The sequence below is a fragment of the Indicator indicator genome, chromosome 22, assembly GCF_027791375.1.
Source record: "Indicator indicator isolate 239-I01 chromosome 22, UM_Iind_1.1, whole genome shotgun sequence".
NCBI lineage: Eukaryota > Metazoa > Chordata > Aves > Piciformes > Indicatoridae > Indicator > Indicator indicator.
The window spans coordinates 14,950,236-14,968,441 of record NC_072031.1 but is presented as its reverse complement, the minus strand read 5'-3'; the positions used below and the strand labels follow the sequence as shown (position 1 = coordinate 14,968,441).

At 46.5% G+C, this 18,206-nt stretch overlaps 1 protein-coding gene across 4 annotated transcripts in view; it reads left to right on the top strand.

The window, feature by feature from the left end:
• TOM1L2 (target of myb1 like 2 membrane trafficking protein) overlaps nucleotides 1-17,579 on the top strand; it is a 61,485-nt gene extending 43,906 nt beyond the window's left edge. For 2 of the 4 annotated variants that reach the window (XM_054390948.1, XM_054390946.1), the window contains 6 exons: nucleotides 788-905; nucleotides 2,835-2,908; nucleotides 6,510-6,598; nucleotides 14,120-14,179; nucleotides 16,836-16,872; nucleotides 17,431-17,579. In XM_054390948.1, the coding sequence (XP_054246923.1) occupies nucleotides 788-905; nucleotides 2,835-2,908; nucleotides 6,510-6,598; nucleotides 14,120-14,179; nucleotides 16,836-16,872; nucleotides 17,431-17,579 (527 nt within the window). Of the gene's footprint in view, nucleotides 1-787; nucleotides 906-2,834; nucleotides 2,911-6,509; nucleotides 6,599-14,119; nucleotides 14,180-16,835; nucleotides 16,873-17,430 lie in introns of all 4 variants that reach the window. The other 2 variants (XM_054390945.1, XM_054390947.1) reach the window with 2 other exon arrangements.
• Nucleotides 17,580-18,206: the final 627 nt, after the last annotated feature.

The window sequence follows — 18,206 nt, the reverse complement described above, 5'->3', positions numbered from 1 at the left end:
AGGGATTTATTAACCAAAGAGGAAACTGAAGGAGAGGATTTAGGTTCTTGTTGATGGTCAAACTTGTACTATTACTTTTATTTCTGCTTAGGTATAACTCTCAATGAAATCAGTCTGGTAAAGGTTCTTGATTCCCCTTATGCAAGTAGAAAATGTTTGGGTGAAAGACTTCATGAAATTATTAGGAGTGTTATGTTAAATCAAACCAAAGATTGCTTGATAAGATCACTTGATTTGAGTGAAGATTCTCCACCTCTTTCAGCACTGCACCAATATCATATAATTTGATACAAAACTGTTAGTTTCACAGTCAAATAGCTGCAAGACAACACTGTGAAGAAGACTAATATCCATGGACAACATCTGAAACCATGTAGTAAATACAAAAAAATAAATTTAAAAATAAATTTAAAAAGTAAATATAAAAAAAATAAATAAATATAAAACCATGTAGTAAAATAGTAGTAAATGCCTGAGGATGAGACTGGCAGCAGGTGCACAGCCATTCCCAAACACTGCTGTCTGGATGAGGACTGCTGGTCGTGTGGTGCTTGCAGGAGGAACAAGACAATCTCTGCATTTGTCTCTTAAGAATTTCATGGTTAGCAGCTTCCATCTTCTTCTGGACAAAGCTGTGCTCAGTGCTGCAGCTGTGAACTATTTTCACGATCTCTGATTCTGTAGCTGTTGTGTGTTGTTAATGCCATCTAGCCCAGGCAGTCAGGACCATGGTGTTTGCATATGGTTTGCTACTTCATTGGTTCATTTTCTTTTCCTCTGGTTGCAGACTTGGGTACAAACAGTGTCAGTGGCACCCTCAGCTCTCTACAGCACTGTAATCCTCGTGATGACTTCGACATGTTTGCACAGACAAGAGGCAGTTCCTTGGCTGAGCAACGAAAGAAGTATGTTGGAGTTTGTCTTTAGCACTGTTTGAGTCACAGCACTGCTCTTTTCCAAGGGCATAAATCTGAAGCTTCTTGACTTCATTCCAGACTGAAAAAGTAGTTTTGGTGTATGTTTTTTTGTATGCTTGTCATCCAATCCCCATCCTCTTGGTCATTATTAATATGAGCAAGTGGAGAAGTTCCTGCTGCTGGGCAGAGCAGACTGGCTGAGTAATGTTATTTGACTGTCTTAGTTAATGAGCTCACTGGAAACTTGGAATTAAACTTGCCTTTAGTTCTGCAGATGCTTCCTCTCATAAAGGCTTCTCATCCCATCGACCCAGCCAGTGCTTGAGCTACAGGAGTATGAGAGTCCTTCACCTGAAGGTCATGGATACACTTTGGTGACTGAATTACTGTCATCAGAGGCTTGGAAAGAGAATTACTATCCAGTTAAAGTGTCCCTTTGGCCAAGCAGTCAGACACTCATGGGCTGTCAAGGCAGTGTAGCTTGCCCAGCTGCTGTGCTATCCCTAATTTGTTTATACGCATAGGGCTTGCATCTCTAGAGCTGCTAATGTGGCACTTTCAAGGGCATTGAACAGGTCAAATTATTTTAATGTAAAGTAAATCTATGCACTTATTAAGCAATCCTTTGATCCTTGTCAAGCAAGATTCAGTAAAAGACACACTCAGGTGTTTTTCTTTCATACTCTGTTTCTTGCCTCCTTCTGGCTTTGGGCTCCACAGGATGGATTGGCTACCAGCAGTTAGAACGTGGTCAATATCTTGTCTCAAACTGAGAGATGTTGTTAAGTGGTTTAGCTCAGACCTTAGCAGATTATCAGAATCTTACCAGCTCTGTTAAACTTGACCCAGCAGATTTATTAGAATCTTTTATTTGTGGTTACCACTAGAGCTGTTGGTGCTGCCTCAGCTGTGCTGAGAGGATGTGCTCTGCCATAGAGATGTACATTACCACTGGAGATTTTGGGCTGAGAGCCCTAATGTATAGTCAGAAAGGAGATGCATTGCAGAGAGATGTAATGGAGGTCCCTCTGTCTCTTGTGCTAAATGAAGCACAAAACTAGTCTTCCCCCAGTGCACCTCCATCTCCTTCTGCGAGGTAATGGAACGGGGAGCACATAGCAGCCTGTGATTTCACAGGGGAGGATTGATGTGCCTTCCTTGGATTGTGTGCTGTGTAAGTGGAGCAGCAGCAAGGCAGTGAAGATGTGAATGTGACTTGCCACAGTGTGTAGGTGAGAGCCTCTGGGTGCTGTGCTCAGAGCTTGGGAGAAGGCAGCATGCTGGAGAAGGACGTGCTCCTCCTGCTCAGACCCACGGCTCCTCCCAAGGGCTGCCTTGTGGGCAGGTGTTGGTGTCTGCTTCAGCTCATGGCTCACTGTGCTCTGAGAAATTATGCTGTTGCCTCTGTCACCTGACCGCTACATGTCCCTTTTGCATAGCAATTTAAGAAGCTTTTTAAAATCCAAGCTCTGTGAATAGTGCATTTCTTTGTATGCTTCACTGCAGTTGCTTAGTTATGGTTCATCTGGCTTCAAGTCTCCTTCTGCCTCCCTCTCCATGCACGCATCAAGGTCAGGCTTCCAAATGTCATCATCAAAGCTTTGCAAAACATAATCTGTAATCAGGCCTCTTTTCACAGTCCCCTGCTAGCTCTTGGGCACACTCATGACCTATTTGTCTACCTTTCATTACGCCAGTCTTAACTCTCTTTGCTTCAACATGCTTCTGAAACTGCTGGATGGTCTTTATCTAGAGCACACTCCTCTTGCTGGAGTATGTTCGGTACACTTAAGTCTTGTGCAGCAAAAGAATGTGCTTTCTGATTTCCAGGGGAGTAAATCAGAGCAGCAGATGCATTCTGTGTGGGGTGACCGCTGGACTTCCTTCCTAGCTCTGTGATGTGTCCCTCTCTTTCAGCGTGACGTACGAGGATCCGCAGGCTGTCAAAGGACTGGCATCTGCCCTGGATGTCCGAAAACAGAACACAGGAGGGGTAGGTCACTGCTCTGCATTTTGTTATCTGCAGCCCTGTGTGGAATCCAAGCTGTAGGCAGCTGCTTTGAGGTCTCATTCTGTATTCCAACAACATCCTAGTGCTGGCTATTTGGAAATTGATATCTGGAAGCGAGCACTTGCTCAGTAATGATCTCTAAAGAGCTGCTACTTAACACACCAGCCTAAAAGACATCAAAATCACTGTGGGTAAATTCTCCTGTGCTTTTGCAGCTTGCCTGGGGCAGGGGCGTCCAGCTCTTTGATGGAATCACTGCTAAAAATAATAAGTGGCAAACATCTTGTGAACACTGGTGTGCATTTGTTTGGTTTGGTTTTGCTTATGAAAGTTGATGCAGTCTTAATCTACCAGACTTTGTTCTGAGTGCATGGATACAGGAGCAAGTTTGAGGGAGAGGAATTGTGCAGATCTTTACTGCTTCACATGCCTTGCTTTAACTGCCCTTGCATGCAGTCTCTGTCCCGTCTGTCCCAGGCAGGCTCCTGCTGTCTTGTGTGGGCAAAGGCCCATGTACTGTCTCCTTGCAGCAGCTGATGTTAGAAACATGTTTGAGAGAGCAAGCTCGGCCAGCTTTGCACATGCCCTGATGAAGGCAGAAGGGAAGAGAGCTGTCAGATTGTCCCTCAACTCCATTCTACCATGCCCTGCTCTTTTGTACTTAGCAACGTGTAAGTTTTTAGAGCAAGTTCAGAGCCTTTCTCTGAACTAATTTTGATGTCTGCTGACCACTAGGGAGCATGGCAGAGCCAGTGTAGCTTGGGAGAGCAGCAGAATTGCCTCCCCATGTCTTGGCTGATCCCGCCCTGGTTCTTTCATCAGTTGAAATGGGAGTGCTGGGGGCAGCTGGCATGCCTGGCAGCTTGTGCTCTGAGCCAAGGAGAATTTGTGTTCAGAGCCAGCTGGGGTCAGATCACAGCTGCCTGCCTGCCTTGTCCATACTTCAGTGGCAGTGGGGCTTCGGCAGTGATTTTATATGGAGCATCCCCCTGCTCCACAAAGCTACCTGCTTGTCCCTGTCCCTGTCCTCCTGCAAAAAGGGGAATTTGTAACCCAGGTTAGCCCTGTGACCAGTTTCAAGCTTGACCCCACAAAAACTCATGCCAGCAGTACTGAGGGAAAAGGGGGAGGTAGGAACAGAAGTAAGAATCTTAAGGGTGGCAAGAGAGGAATTCCTGAAGGCAGTGGTGATAGCCCAATCCCCCTGGATCACTGAGCTGTGTTCCTGGCAGGACCTGGGAAAGGATTTGAAATTCTGCTCTTTGTTCCTGGCTAACCAAATGCAAGGGGCTTGCATTTAGCTACTGGTCAAGGGGGCTGTATTCCTCTGTGGCCACAGGGTCATGTCCTTATTTATTAACACTTTTGTTCTCAGCCAGCTCTGCTCGAGGTGCCACTGCAATGTGTTATTCACACCAGCAGAGCTGCTGCTCTGCCCCAAGTGTTGTCAGTTCAAAGGGCTGTCTCTAAGCTAATCTAATGGTCAAAGTTTTTTTGGGCAAATGCTTTATGGGTTGTGGAACTTTGGGCTCTGAGATGTCATAGAGACTTTCAGCCTCTTTTCAAAGGTCCCAAAGACTGTATCGTGTTATCATCCTGCCCTGGAGGTAATCAAAGCCAAGTTAGATGAGATCTTGAGCAATCTGGTCTAGTAGAGGGTGTCTGTGCCAGTGGCAGGGGGGTTGTAACTAGGTGATCTTCAAGGTCCCTTCCAACCCGAACCATTCTAAGTCAGCTTGTTTTGAAATGCAGTCACAGGATCCCAGGATGTTAGGGGTCAGAAGGGATGTCTGGAGGTCATCGAGTCCAACCCCCGTGCCAGAGCAGGACTCATAGAATCCAGCACAGGTCACACAGGAGTGCATCCAGATGGGTCTTGAAAGTCCCCAGAGAAGGAGACTCCACAACCTCTCTGGGGAGCCTGTTCCAGTGCTCTGTGACCCTCACAGTGAAGAAGTTCCTCCTCATGTTGAGGTGGAACCTCCTGTGCTATAGTTTATATCCATTGCCCCTTGTCTTATCCCAGGGTGCAGCTGAGCAGAGCCTATCCCCTCCCTCTTGACCCCCAGCTCTCAGATATTGATAGACATTGATTAAATCCCCTCTCAGCCTTCTCTTCTCCAGACTGAACAGCCCCAGGGCTCTCAGCCTTTCCTCACAGGGCAGTGCTCCAGTCCCTTCATCTTCCTCGTGCCAGTCTTTTGGTAATGGTTTGCCAGTCTGGTGGGCAAACACTACATTTTGTCAAGGGCTGTGAGGCTTGTGGGTGTCTCTTCTTAAAGGAAACAAAAACTAAACTCTCCTTAAAGTTAGCAGCCCCAGCATGCGCAGCAGCCGAGCTGGCAGCGCTCAGTGAACGACAGACAGACGTTCATTTGGGCAGAGAGCTAATTTAAGAACAGCTCCAGGGAGGAGCCAAAAGCTTCCCAGCACATTCTTCACACACGTCTCGTTCCAGCACGGTTGTCCAGTGGTAGAATCCAGCACATCCGACGTCTCTGATGTAGCCATTCTCAGAAGAGTCTGTGGAGAGATGGCCCCAGTCACGTGGCATTAGCTGCCTTGTAATGTGATTTAGCAGCTGGAAACAAGGCAAGCTAAAAATACTCTGTTTTCTTAATATTGCCTTTCCATGTTGGGAATTGCTTTTGTTGCCACAGAGTTGTTGCGTGATCACAACTGGGAGGAGAGGTGTCCAAGAAACAATCCTCTAGTGTTACACAGCTAGTAGATGAAGCTGGAATGATTTCCCCCTTCTTGGTTTTTTTTTTTTTTTCAAGTACTGAAATGAGACATAAAAGCTTAGAGCTGCTTCTCCCTTGTCTGTGATAATGGAGACAGGAGAGGTATCTGGATGGAGGTCTCTGCAGATCTAGCCCAGTTCTGGCTGGAACCACTGCGCTCTGCCACTCCCAAGCAAGTCCCTTCAGTGCTAGAGAGGACTCTGTATGCAGGCCCTGGCTCAGGGGTGAGATGCTGAAGGACAAGAAGCCATCTTGAGAGCCTTTGTGTTGCTGTGTTGTGCGGCCTGCAACCTGCTCAGAGGAGCTGGATGCATCAGCTCCTTTTAACCTCTGCTGCCCTTCAAGAGGGGCAGTTTGAAAGCCTGCCAGGACACTGCAGCACACTGCCATTATTTACCCTCCTGCTCAACGCTGTCATTAGAGCCTTTAGAGTTTGGGGCAGAGCCTGCCTGCTGAGACGAGGAGGTAAGTAGGGCATGCTGCATCTCAGCCTCATCCACAAGGGAAACTCCACAGTGCTTCCAGTAAAGTGTGACTGATTTTAGCAGGCTGTGTAACCTACACTTTTTTTTTTCTTCTAAGAAGATGACAAACATCAGCCTCACTACTAAGCAGTGATTCTTTTTAATTATAATTATTATTTTTAATGTCAGCATGGAGGAAGTGCTCAAATTCTGTGAACTGTCTGTAGGAAGTGCAGAGGTCAGGGTGAGGTCTGTCCCTCCAGGGACAGAGCTCTGTAAGGCAAAGCTCTGAGTGTGTGTGGAATGTGTATGTGAAGTTTTTCATTTGCTGCTGTTATTTATCATGGGTTGTTGCTGTGGTTTCTCTCTTTATGGACCTTTCTGTTCTCAACACAGAGGAGAGGTAAAGGTGGGAACTCAGACATGGAGCCCATAGACAAGTGGCTAATTACACAAGGAATGGTGAGGACTTCACCAGTGAAGCAATTCCTACTGCCCACCCCAGTCCCTTTTCCTAGAATAACCATCCTCCATTCACCTCTTGTCCTGCCCTACTGAACCACTTGAAATCAGACAGTACAAGGAGTTGATTTCCCACCTACATGATTACCTGGGGCAAAGGGAAAGATTTGCACCAATTTCTGGTTTGTACAACAAAGGCCTGTAACCAACTGAATCATTTGTAGGGTCCCACATCACCTTCAGAAGAGGTGTGGGGATCCAGCTGGTTCCTTATACTGTCTTGATTTGTTTATGCAGTATCCACTTTTCGAGGGATAATCACAAGTCTCATGGATCTTGTTCATAAGGAGGACACTTTCTACCTGTCTCTAAAACAGGCTCTTTTGGTAGTGCTTTGCTTCATGGTCTGGAATAAACAGATGGAGCTTGTAGGATCATAACCTAAATGAATTGAGTAATGTTGGGATAGTTGTGTGTGAGAGGAAGGGAATGGGAGAACTGCTGCCCAGATTGACATCTTCCACTTCACTGGCATTAGGAATCAGACTCTAAAAGGTACCATAATGTTTCTGGTTTTAAAGATTTAATTCCCATGTCTAGTGAAGCCAGTGCTCTGATAAAATCAAGCTTCTGAAGATCACTGAATCTCTGCACATTTTGACCTTGTTTGAAGTTGTCCTTCATCAACATGCTTGCAGAGAGAAGTTCAAAAAGCTGCTTTAAGTGCAGAAGTCAGAGGTAGGTAAAAAATAGCCTCAGCCCTGCCTTAAAGCCAAGTTCTAAGACCAATTTTGTAGTTTTGGACATATAATCCATCACTTTTAAGTGTTTGAGGGTAATCCCAATAATGTGACCTAACACTACAAAGTCCTTCTGAGACAGTCCTGGCTGCAGCTGGATTCGGCAAGGTGCAGTTCAGAATTCCCTTTGGAACTCCCTGGCATGCACCTGCAGTGCTGCCTGTGGAGCTGGGCATCAGGAGGTCTCTGGAGCAGGAATGCCTGGCTCTGGGGGAGAGCCTTGAATGCCCCAGACTAAGCTGTCCAAATAGAGAAACATCCCAGAGTGTGCAATGTCAAAGTACACCTGCTCTGTGAAACACTTTGTGTTTGTTCTTCTGGATTTAGGGCTAATCCAGATTACTCCTGAGCGCCATCTTGTAAATTTGTCAGCAGTCTGCGTGCCTGCTGCACACACAGAGGTGGGACCTGTGCATATTTACTGTCACATCTGCCTGCCCATGCAAGCACCCAACAGCAGTCCCATGCCTGCTGGCACACGTGGGTAAGCCCAGCTGCAGGTACCTATCCTTGGGAGCCAGAGTTTCACTCCAGTGCTTGTCAGAGATCCACATGAGAGTGAAAAGCTGTCAAGTGAGCAGCTCTTGCTTTGCTCTGGTGCAGCTGACTGTGGTTGACAGAGGCTCTCGCTGTTTGGTGGCTCTGTGGCAGCCAGAGATGTTCTCTGCCACTGTTAGATGTTCATCCATAATGAATAATCCAGTGATTGAGTTAGTTCCTCTTCTTTGCCTTTCCACTGTTTACAAGAGCAGGGAAGCATGAAATCAACCCCCCTGCTGTTCACACCACTCACACCACTGCTTTATTAAAAAAACAAACACAATATTCCTTCCTTGGCTTGTGGTTATTCAGTCTGGAAAAAGGATACTGCAGCATTCATGGAGGCATATGGATTTGGGGAGGGAAGGGGGGTCTGACTGTCCAGCCAGTCACTGCTCTTACAAGCCTCTCACCTTGTTTGTATGCTAAATATGAGAGAAACCCCTCAAATAAAACCAAACTAATCATTAACTCAGTTTCTCTCCTAACAAGTTCTTACCCATATTTATTAATATGACTTTATAGCATTTGCAATACCAGTGGAGTAACTGGCATCCCAGGTGTGAACTTGATGTGCACGTGCTTTGGTAACTTTTTGTCCTGTTGAGATGAGGAGGAAAGAGGGGTGAGCTGACATTGCCATTTCCTGTGCCTGTGCAACTCTGAGACCCCTGGGGGAGACGTTCTCCCCCTGCCAGACCGGTACCCACATCCCCCGTGTCCTGGCGTTCTTTCCCAACTGTGACACATTGAAGCTTAGGGCTGAGTTCTCCCCACTCCATTTCTATGTATCCCAGTCCACCAACAGAGCTCTGCAGCAAAGAGGCTCCTTCAGGGCTCTGTGTGCTTTTCCAGGGAATTTGGCAGCATTGTTTCTGTATCAGCTTAATCCACATCTGCTGGGAAGGTGGTACCAGGACCATGGAGACACAAACCACACCTTTATTCACTCCAGCTATGCCTGCAAAACCAACACAGACAAAATGATACCTGCAGAGAGTGCTCCTGGTTCAGTGGTGGCTTAGGGAGCTGTTTCAGTGCTGGATCTGTTTGCAGGGTGAGGTCTGGGGGTTTGTGCAGTTAAGCTGTGCAGGTCTCACTTGAGGTTCTGCATTAGCTGCCCTCAGACACAGACCTTAGCATAAGGCCATCACAGTTTAGGGCAGGTAATTCCAGTTCCCTTCTCAGGAGTTAGAGCAGATTTATGTGAATGTATTCATCTGGCACCCCTCTCACATACCACATGGGTATTTGTTGTGACAGAGAGAAGCAGGTGGTGCTTAAGCCACCACATCAGGTCAGATGCTGTTTGGGACAGTGACAGGGGAGGAATGAAACTGAACCAGGATTCACAGAAGGTGACAGGAACAGCTTTCAGCATTGCTTCTTGACCACCAGTAGCATGCCTGGCTCGGGAGGAAATTCCTCCCTGTAGTAAAGATATGTGAGTAAAGATCAAATGAAAGCTTTGCTGAGATGTTGTTAATTAGTGGTGCAGCAGGATGCCGCTATGTGTGCCTTCAACAGACAGATAGGATCTAAGATGTGGAAATGACTTGGGTAACATGAGACTGTTGAAATGCATCACCTTCTTGGAGACTAAAGGGCTTGAATTGTGGAAGAGAACGTGTGAAAATCTCGTTTCATCTGTCTGGTCGGACACCTCTCCCTTCTGAAGGCAAGCAGGCGTGTTCCTTTCTTCTGAAGACCACCTGGGTTTTGATACCTATCCAGCCACCACATTTTATGGAGCACTCTACAAGGACAGTGTGATACCTCATGAGAAGGAAGGCTCTGGCTGTCTGGACATGCCTATCAGATCCAGATCAGCTGGTTGTTGTACAGGCACAACAGGCTATGCTGCACCCAAGCTCTTGCCCTTCCCCTCTATGTGATGTGCAAACACAGCTACAAGTGATCAAGTAGCTAATTCAATCCTTATGTGTAAAGCTAAAAGTGTTCTAATATTGAGGCCAGGCAGCTATTTCAGGATTATGACAGCTTTAAATATCTGGTAAGACTGTAGTAGTAAGCTGGAGTAGGCTGCTAGTGTGCATGTCAGTGCTCTCCTGCTATCATAGGAACAGCAGCCCTCTCTTTACTCTTGCTAACCAACAGGAGTGAGTAGCAGCTAACCAAGTACTTGTGTCAGCTCTGTTCAACATCTAGAGAGAAGTGGAATTAACTCAGCTACTACACGAGAGTAGTCTAGCAGCAATTAGCATGAACCTTGTTAAGTATTTTAAGAACACTAATGAGTTCACCTAGAGACCTGAGTTGTCATTTCATACCTGCTTCTTTTCCAGTGGGATCATTTTTAATAGAAATCAAGTGTGATCATAATAACCTTAAACTGTCATTTTAAGGGTAGAATATTGGATTTTATGACTTCTGAGGAACTGTATTGGCAATACTCTTTGGATTTTGATTGCTGCTGAGAACACCAACACATCTGACTTGGTTAAGTATGAACTTGGATTCCAGCTTCCTGTGGGATTTGTGGGATCGAACGCTTGCTTTTCTTCTCCCGGCCTTCCCTTTCCCTTTCAAGACTGTTGAGATGATCCCATTTGTAGGATTTTTCCAAAGACTAAATTAAAAAAAATAAAAAAAGGAATTTTGAACAATGAGCCCAACTTTTAATTAAAGCCAGTTATTTAAAGGACCCCCAGATATTTTGTGGCTTCATTTCCATTTACTTTGAGTGTAGGCTTTTAGAAAAGAGATCACAATATCGTTATAAAAACAGCTCTTGCAGCCAAGACTGACTATCTAGGGAGCTGTCTTGCCAAGACTGAGAGCTCCACTAGACCATGGATGTTTGCATAATCAAAGTATTAACAAGACAGGATCCCATTCTGGAGCCATTTCCATGTAGTCTGTGGCTGCCACTGCTGTTTGTTCCCAGCAAGTGTTGTCTTTTTTAATGTGTAAACTAGCCAATTTATTTTCACATTGCTTCTGTTGTGTTTCAAGGGGATTAGGGTTTTTTTAACAAAACTTCCCTCCACATTGCTCACTTTAGGGTTTCTGGAAGGAGGAGACTTTGCCAAATGCACAACAGACTGGCAAAAAATGAACTTGTACTGTGTGGTCAGTTTCAGATGACATAGAAGTGGTGCAATGAGATAGTTACTAAAATACTTGAAAACTTCCAGTTACTCTTGAGAGTTCCACCCCACCCCCCTCTTTATTCTCAAACAAATTAAACCTGATGCATCTAACCCACATTTTGTGGGGAAAACAGGACTCAGAGTCTGAGGACAGTGAATTGGCAGTTTGAGTATGGAAGGAGCAATAGATGCAAACCCTTGGCTCTTCTGTGAATGTGCTGGAGGATGGGGACAGCTCTTTAGAAGGTCAGTGCTGAGCAGAAAAAGGGCTGACATGCTCAAGTGTTTATCTTCCAGCTCTCTCTGCTTCTTGTATATGACCTGTGAGAAGTGTTTTGCACTTCTGAGGTTGGTGTTTGTTTGTCATGTGAAGTAGACCTGTCTGAAAGTGGAATTCCTATTCTTTTCTAAATATTACACAAGACACCAGCACAGACTCAGTACTGTAAGCCCCAAAGTCCTGCAGTTCTCAGGAACCCATTCTTGCACACTCACCTGTTGTGTTTTCAGGATAACCAGAATCTGAACTGCTGTTCCTCCTAATACAGAAGCTAGAGAACCACCATGCTTTTAAAACCAAAAAACCCTGCTATCTTCCTCCTCCTCTCCATACATATTTTCTTATCCTTAAAGAAACCAAAATATCTGAGCTGCAAACTAGCCAATAGCTCTGAAGGCTACACCCTCCAAAGCATTGCTTGTGGTGTGCAGGGTTAAGCAATCCAGGAGAGAGACACAGGTGAAACGTCTGCTGTGGCTTTTAGGTTGCTGCAGGCTGAATAAATTCATTGCCTTACATCTCTGAAGCCAGCATTTTCCAAAGCTGTTAAACTAACAAGCCAGTTCTACAAGATGCAACTTGTTCTTGGGAAGGAGCAGTGTTGGAAGATGTCTACAGAGCCCTCCTCTCCTTAATGGCTGTCTGGGCCAGCTCACAGCAGCTTCAGCACATTGCCCTGGAGTTGTACCTGTGTGATCCAGTTCTCCACTGCAAATTAAAAAGGGGAAATTATCCTAAATCTGGCCCATTCCAAAGGAAACAGCAAGAAACTATTTGCTGCATGGGATCTTCGTGGACTAGCTGAAAGCAAAATGACGACTTGCACCTCTTGGATCTGTCACATGTACCTAGCGACCTGCAGAACTGGAGCTGAGCCATTTTCCTGGTGCCTTTCTTGGTGTGAGATGCTTTGGATGAACTCTGGATTTCCAGCCCTTTGACATAACTAACCCAATTTATCAGACCTCACCTCAAGCAAGGGTTTAATTGACCTCCTCACTGCAAAGAGCCAACTGATTAGAAGAAAAAGGTTTGTGAGGAGCTCTGATAAAAAGCACCAGCCTGTGCTGCTGCCTCTGTCATTCAGTGTCTTGTCTGTTAGAAAACCATAAGAAAACATCCTGGAGAAGAAAAGGCTCTAGGGAGACCTTAGAGCAGCCTTCCAGAAACTGAAGGGAGCTACAAGAAAACTGGGGAGAGACTTTTTACAAGGGCTTGTAGTGATAGGACCAAGGGGGAATGGATTGAAGCTGAAAGAGGGAAGATTTAGATTGGAGATAAGGAAGAAATTCTTTCCAGTGAGGGTGATGAGACACTGGAACAGGTTGCCCAGGGAGGTTGTGGATGCCCCTTCCCTGGAGGTGCTCAAGGTCAGGTTGGATGAGGCCTTGGGCAACCTGGGCTAGTGGAAGGTGTCCCTGCCCATGGCAGGGGGGTTGGAACGAGAAGATCTTTAAGTTCCCTTCCAACCCAAACCATTCTGTGATTCTGTGATGTCCCAGCAAATTCATCTGCAGAGTCTCTTTCAGCTCTTCTTCCTCTTATAAGAGGTTCAGGCAAAGCTGTGAACAACCCCTGACACCTTTTCATCCTAGGAGAGCCTCTCCAGCACCCTGAGGTCTCTTGCCTGCCAGCCCTGCATCTTGGCTGCCGTGCTTTGGCCTGGAACCTGCGTGCCTGGTGTAGTTTTCCAAAGGTTTTGCAGGTTGCCCTTATAGATCTATTGTGGTGCTTTCCTGTTTACTTCTGCAGCCCTCGGTCAGGTTTCAGCAGTGCAGTTCAGTCAGGAAATCCTACCCCTCACAGGCAACAATTTCCCCTGGCTGACCCAGCTGCCTGCAGTGAAATTGCTGCACTCTGGCACTCGGCACTGCCTGTCGCAGCCACACAGCATAACGTGAGGAGGGGAGGCAGAACTCCCATGCCTGTTTGTTAAACCAGCCATGGAGGCCTGATGGGCTAGCTCCAGTGAGCCTTGGTGGAGCAGGAGTCAAGAGGAATGCATACCATGCTCTCCTCTGCCCACACCCAGGAGCTGCTGCCCCATCCTCCTCCTCACCTGCACCTCTGAGACGCCACACTGGCACACGTTGAGTTTTACCACCTCTGCTGCGAGACAGTCACCTTTGGAAGAGGAATGGGGACAGGGAACTGGGAGTGTTTTGCTTTAAACTGGTGTGCTGAGGCTTGCCAAGGCTCAGTGGTGTGGTGGGAGGAGGATCGGGAAGGAAACATGAGTGTGTGCTCTGGGCTCTGACCGCCTCCACCTGCGGAGAGAACCAAACTGTTTTCCTAGGAGCGTTGCCCAAAGTGCCTCTCTTTGCTAACCATGGGCTAACACCCATTGGCAAAAAAAAAAAAAGGAAGACAAAGGTGTTAAATTGAACATTTCAAACCCTAACTGATATCCAGTATTCTACCCTTAAAAGCTTTTCACGACCAAGATTAGAATCATCAGTTCCATCTTGATGGTTTTAATGTGTGGTCGGGAAGTTACCCTGGCATCAAGTCACCTCATTCCCCATAATCTTTCTCTTGGTCTTTTTTTTTTAGCCTTGTTGTTCATAATTTCCTTTCCAAGTGTTTCTTTATTTGAAATGCCATTTATATTTTGTTGCCTTTTTTTCTTTTCTTTTTTTTCCTTTTTTTTTTTTCCAGCACATCTCACATCTTTGTTTTTTGTTTTGCTTTGAATCTTATTTCTGGCATTTTCCATCGCTCTGTGGCCATGATTGTGGATGTGTTTTGGTTTTTGCCTGCCTTGCTGTTCTCTCGCTGCACTCCCTAGATCCCTGTTGCACAGTCCTCTGTCATGGATGACATTGAGGAGTGGCTCAGTACCGACTTGGTGAGACTCTTTATATTTTCATTTTTCACTCTTGTACAGATAACTTTCAATGCATTGCTGAGTTGCTGATACTTCTCCTAACAGGAGGCAGTGACACTTCCAAATCACACAGCTTATTTCCCTTTGAAGGGAAGATCTCAGCAGGAGGAGATAGGGTTGTGTTCAGCAATCCAATTTTTTCCCTGAGTTGTTTTATTTTCACTTCTCCACGTTAACATCAGAGAATAGCAGCACTCCAGAAATCCTGCCTTTCTGGTCCCCACACAGGAAAGCATTTAAACATGTGCTGAGGTTTCCCTGTGTTCTCCACCAGACCTAAAGCACATGTTTAAGGCTACACGAGCTTTGACATGCTTACACTGAGGCATGCTTTTAAGAGATGCTGGATCAGGGCTTAGACTTCTCTCAGACAGAGATGTCTTTGTTAAATTGGCAAGCAACTCTGACATGTTTCATAACAGTGATAATAAAAATTTATGGCAATCTCTCTTCAAGATTTATAACTTTCAGTTTCTCCTGAATGGTTATTGTCTAGCGATTATTAAACAAACAAGCAAGAGACAGAGCTAAAAGTAGCTTTTCCTTTGTTCTGGAGTTTGTTTTGCTGTACCAGTACACATTAGAGTTAAGCAGTGGTACAGCTAGCAGGCATTAATTCTGCTCTTGTTTTTAATGTAAGCATCTGACTCAACCAAGTGCTTTTTGGGGAGGGGTGCTGGGTTGTATTTCAGACTGGGCTTTTAAACGTGGTTTTACTGAAATAAACTGGTGCCTTGTTGTCACTATATCCCTGAGGATCATCTCCTTCCATTCTTCCAGCTTCAGATATTGTCCCTAGGCTACTCCTTAAGGTCTCCCCAGCCCCTTGTTGTTGCTTGCTCAGCTCCTAGCCTGGGAGCTGTGGGGCTCTGGCAGCAGCGCTGTGGGCACGCTCCGGCACGTCAGCCCTCTGCTCCAGCACCAGAGCTGACTGTACCAAAGGAGGAAAAAGCTGCTGCTCTCCAAAGCTGCCTGAAGTGCTTCAACACATTCTGGCTTTGGGTGTTGGAGGTTGGCAGACTGACTGGCTGTCTTTGAAATGTCACTGCCTTGCAGCTGCAGGTAGCTTTTTCAGGCCTCAGTACAGACAGTTGTTTTCTAATTGAATTCCAAACTGGCCTCATTTTGTTAAAGAAATACAGCAAATGTTGCATGTCCACTCTGCTTAAACAATAAAATTTTGTCTTTGCCATTTAAATTAATTTAGCAGGAGAGAAGATCTCATGGAGAGATAGCAAGGTAGCTCTGTCTATCTGTCATCCCCCTAGTTTTGCTCCAAAAGAGCAGAGCAGAGCTCTGTGTAAATGCCTGAACAAGCCTGAGGACTGCACATGCTGTGACCATGGCAGTAACAGCTTCTCTCCTCCTGGCTGCCTGGGTCCCCATCCTAGCTGTGTGTGGGTTCAGCATAGAGCTGCCCTCTGAGAAAGTCTGGACTGAAATTTTGGGGTTTTTTTCTGGGTTCCCCCTCCCCTTGTTTGTTTTTGGTTTGGGTTGGATTTTTTGTTAATGGTCCATTTTAGTTCTCTACTTCCTGGCTGAGGAAGTTACAGATTAGATCAGCTCATCATTATTTATTTCCTGACACTTTTTGGGGTGCAGTGGAAAAAGCAGTACCTCTGCTGTATCAAAAAAGCTGCTGTGTGCACTGTTGGAAACCTCTGTGCAATAGAAAGCTGGTGAATGTTCCACAGTTTTAATATAACTCAGGCACTAAAAATCTTTGTGAGGCCAGTCATTATATTCCTACTCTCCTGGTAGTTAAGCCATGGTATGGACAAACACTTTTCTTTTCCAAAGCAGGTTCAACAGGAGGTTTTCAAGTAGAATTTTCACCCCTTATGTCCAGGTTTCAGCTGGAAGGGAACACCAGTCAAGACATCCTGATAGATTGACAAGGATGCCATAACCTTGGACTTCTAATTTCATTTTAGTTTCCTTCTTAAAGCACTGTTGGAAGTGTTCTACACAGCTGGTAGAAAACACACTGCCACCCTAACATGCCAGCCCTTACATCTTATGGACAGGCACTAACTGCCCATCTCTGTCCCTCCTGCAGCCCACCCTGGTTTTGTACATCACAGACAGCAGGAGAGCTGCTGTATTCCAATGAACTCCCACAGGAGGAACATTGGCCCCAGACCTGTTTTGCAGCATGTGTCCTTTGTCAGGCAGAAGTGCATTTTAGTTGAAGGCACAATGCAAGTGGCAGTCCTGGCTTCATTAAAGGACTGGGTGACAGAAAAGGTGGCCTCTTGCACAGTGTTTGTGTGACTCACACAGCTCAGGTTTTGACCAGGCCTGCTGCTGTCTGGTGTGGAAACAAGGCTGGACTACCACTCAGATCCAACCAGGAAAGCCTAGCTACCCACCAGCAACCTTCAGAGGCATCTCTAGTGCTCGTCCTCCCGCTCTGCAGCACAGAGAAATGTCAGTCACCATCAGCCTCCTGACACAGGAGCTGTGCCATTTCCCCAGGTCACCGTGCTCACATAGTTAGCATGTGGAAACAAGTGGTGGAAGCTGTCCAGTTGCATTAAATGTGTGCAGAGGCTGCTGGTGAGGGTGAAGCAGTGCCTGCCTGAGTGTTCACAGTGCCTTTTCCTTCCTCTTGCAGAAAGGAGATGAACTGGAAGAAGGAGTGACCAGTGAAGGTAAGCAGAGATGCCTGTGGCTATGAGATGTTCTCAGTGAACAGAGTGAGGGATCTGCTTTGATCCCTGCTGGGATGCTGACTTCTCTCAGCCTGATGTTCCCCAGCAAATGCTTCTGCACACAGAAAGGCAGGAGGAGAGCACTGCAGAGCAATGAGTTCCTGTCTGTGGTGTGAGGAAGCCCTCCTGGCTGCAAATGCTTTCCTGCCATCTTCCTTGACTCTGCACTGTTTGTGCCAGCAGGAATGCATCCCCGAGCTGCTCAGCCCTTTGGAATGATGTTTCCCTACTTCTGTGGCAGCTGATGGCATAGCATGGGATTGATTCCCTCTGCTGCCTGGGCTAGGGTGTCTGAAAGGACGTCCATACCCTTCCTGAGGAAGTCAGGCTGTACAAACGTGTGCCTGCAAACACAGCCCGGCCCCAGGGCCAGACGCTGCTGCTTCAGACCCTACTAACCTCTGTCCCCCGTTCTCACCTCTCTCCCTTCTGTTTTTGTTTTGTCTGTTTGTTTGTGTTTGTGTTGTTTGTCTGTTGTTTGTTTGTTTTGCATTGCAGAGTTTGACAAATTTTTAGAAGAGCGAGCCAAAGCGGCGGAGATGGTTCCCAATCTGCCATCCCCTCCCCTGGAAGCCCCAACCCCTCCAACAAACCCTTCCGGCAGGAAAAAGCAGGAGCGCTCGGAGGACGCCCTCTTTGCACTGTGAAGATCGCTGCCAGCCGCCGCTCTGCGGGCGAATGTCGCTGTACGGCCACTTTGTCCTCCCACACTACTTGGCTAACGATGACCCCCTCCCCCCTTACCCCCCTCAATTTCATACATGGCTTCTCCTTCCCCGCGAGCCTTCCCCAAACAATCCACTACTCCCACAAGCTCTGACTCTTTCCGTTTCAGTCCAACACTGTTCCTGCCAGACCACGATTCTCCAGCCCTCGCTTAATCCCCTCCTTCCTATCCCAGCTACACAAAACCAGCTCTCGATGCTGAAAAACCCCTTTAGAATGCATGAGTACGTCACACCGCCTTGAAACAAAAGCCCGGGGCGGGGGGGGGGAGAGAGAGAGAGAGCAGCCTTGCCCTTCAATTTCTGTAGGGATCATCCTCTTCTGTAAGCAGGTCCTGCCAAGTAGAGTGCTCTGTCGATCAGCATGTAATTGACTGAGCTGGAATGTTCGGGAGGAGCGGGGCTTTATTTTTAGATGGAATGGTAATCTGTTGGCTTTCGTGTCGGATTCGGCAGCAAGGAGCAACTGTTCCCCTTTCAACATGTGCTTCACAAGTTAAAATCTTTTACTCTCCCACTCACATCTCCCAGTACCATATGGTGGTCGCT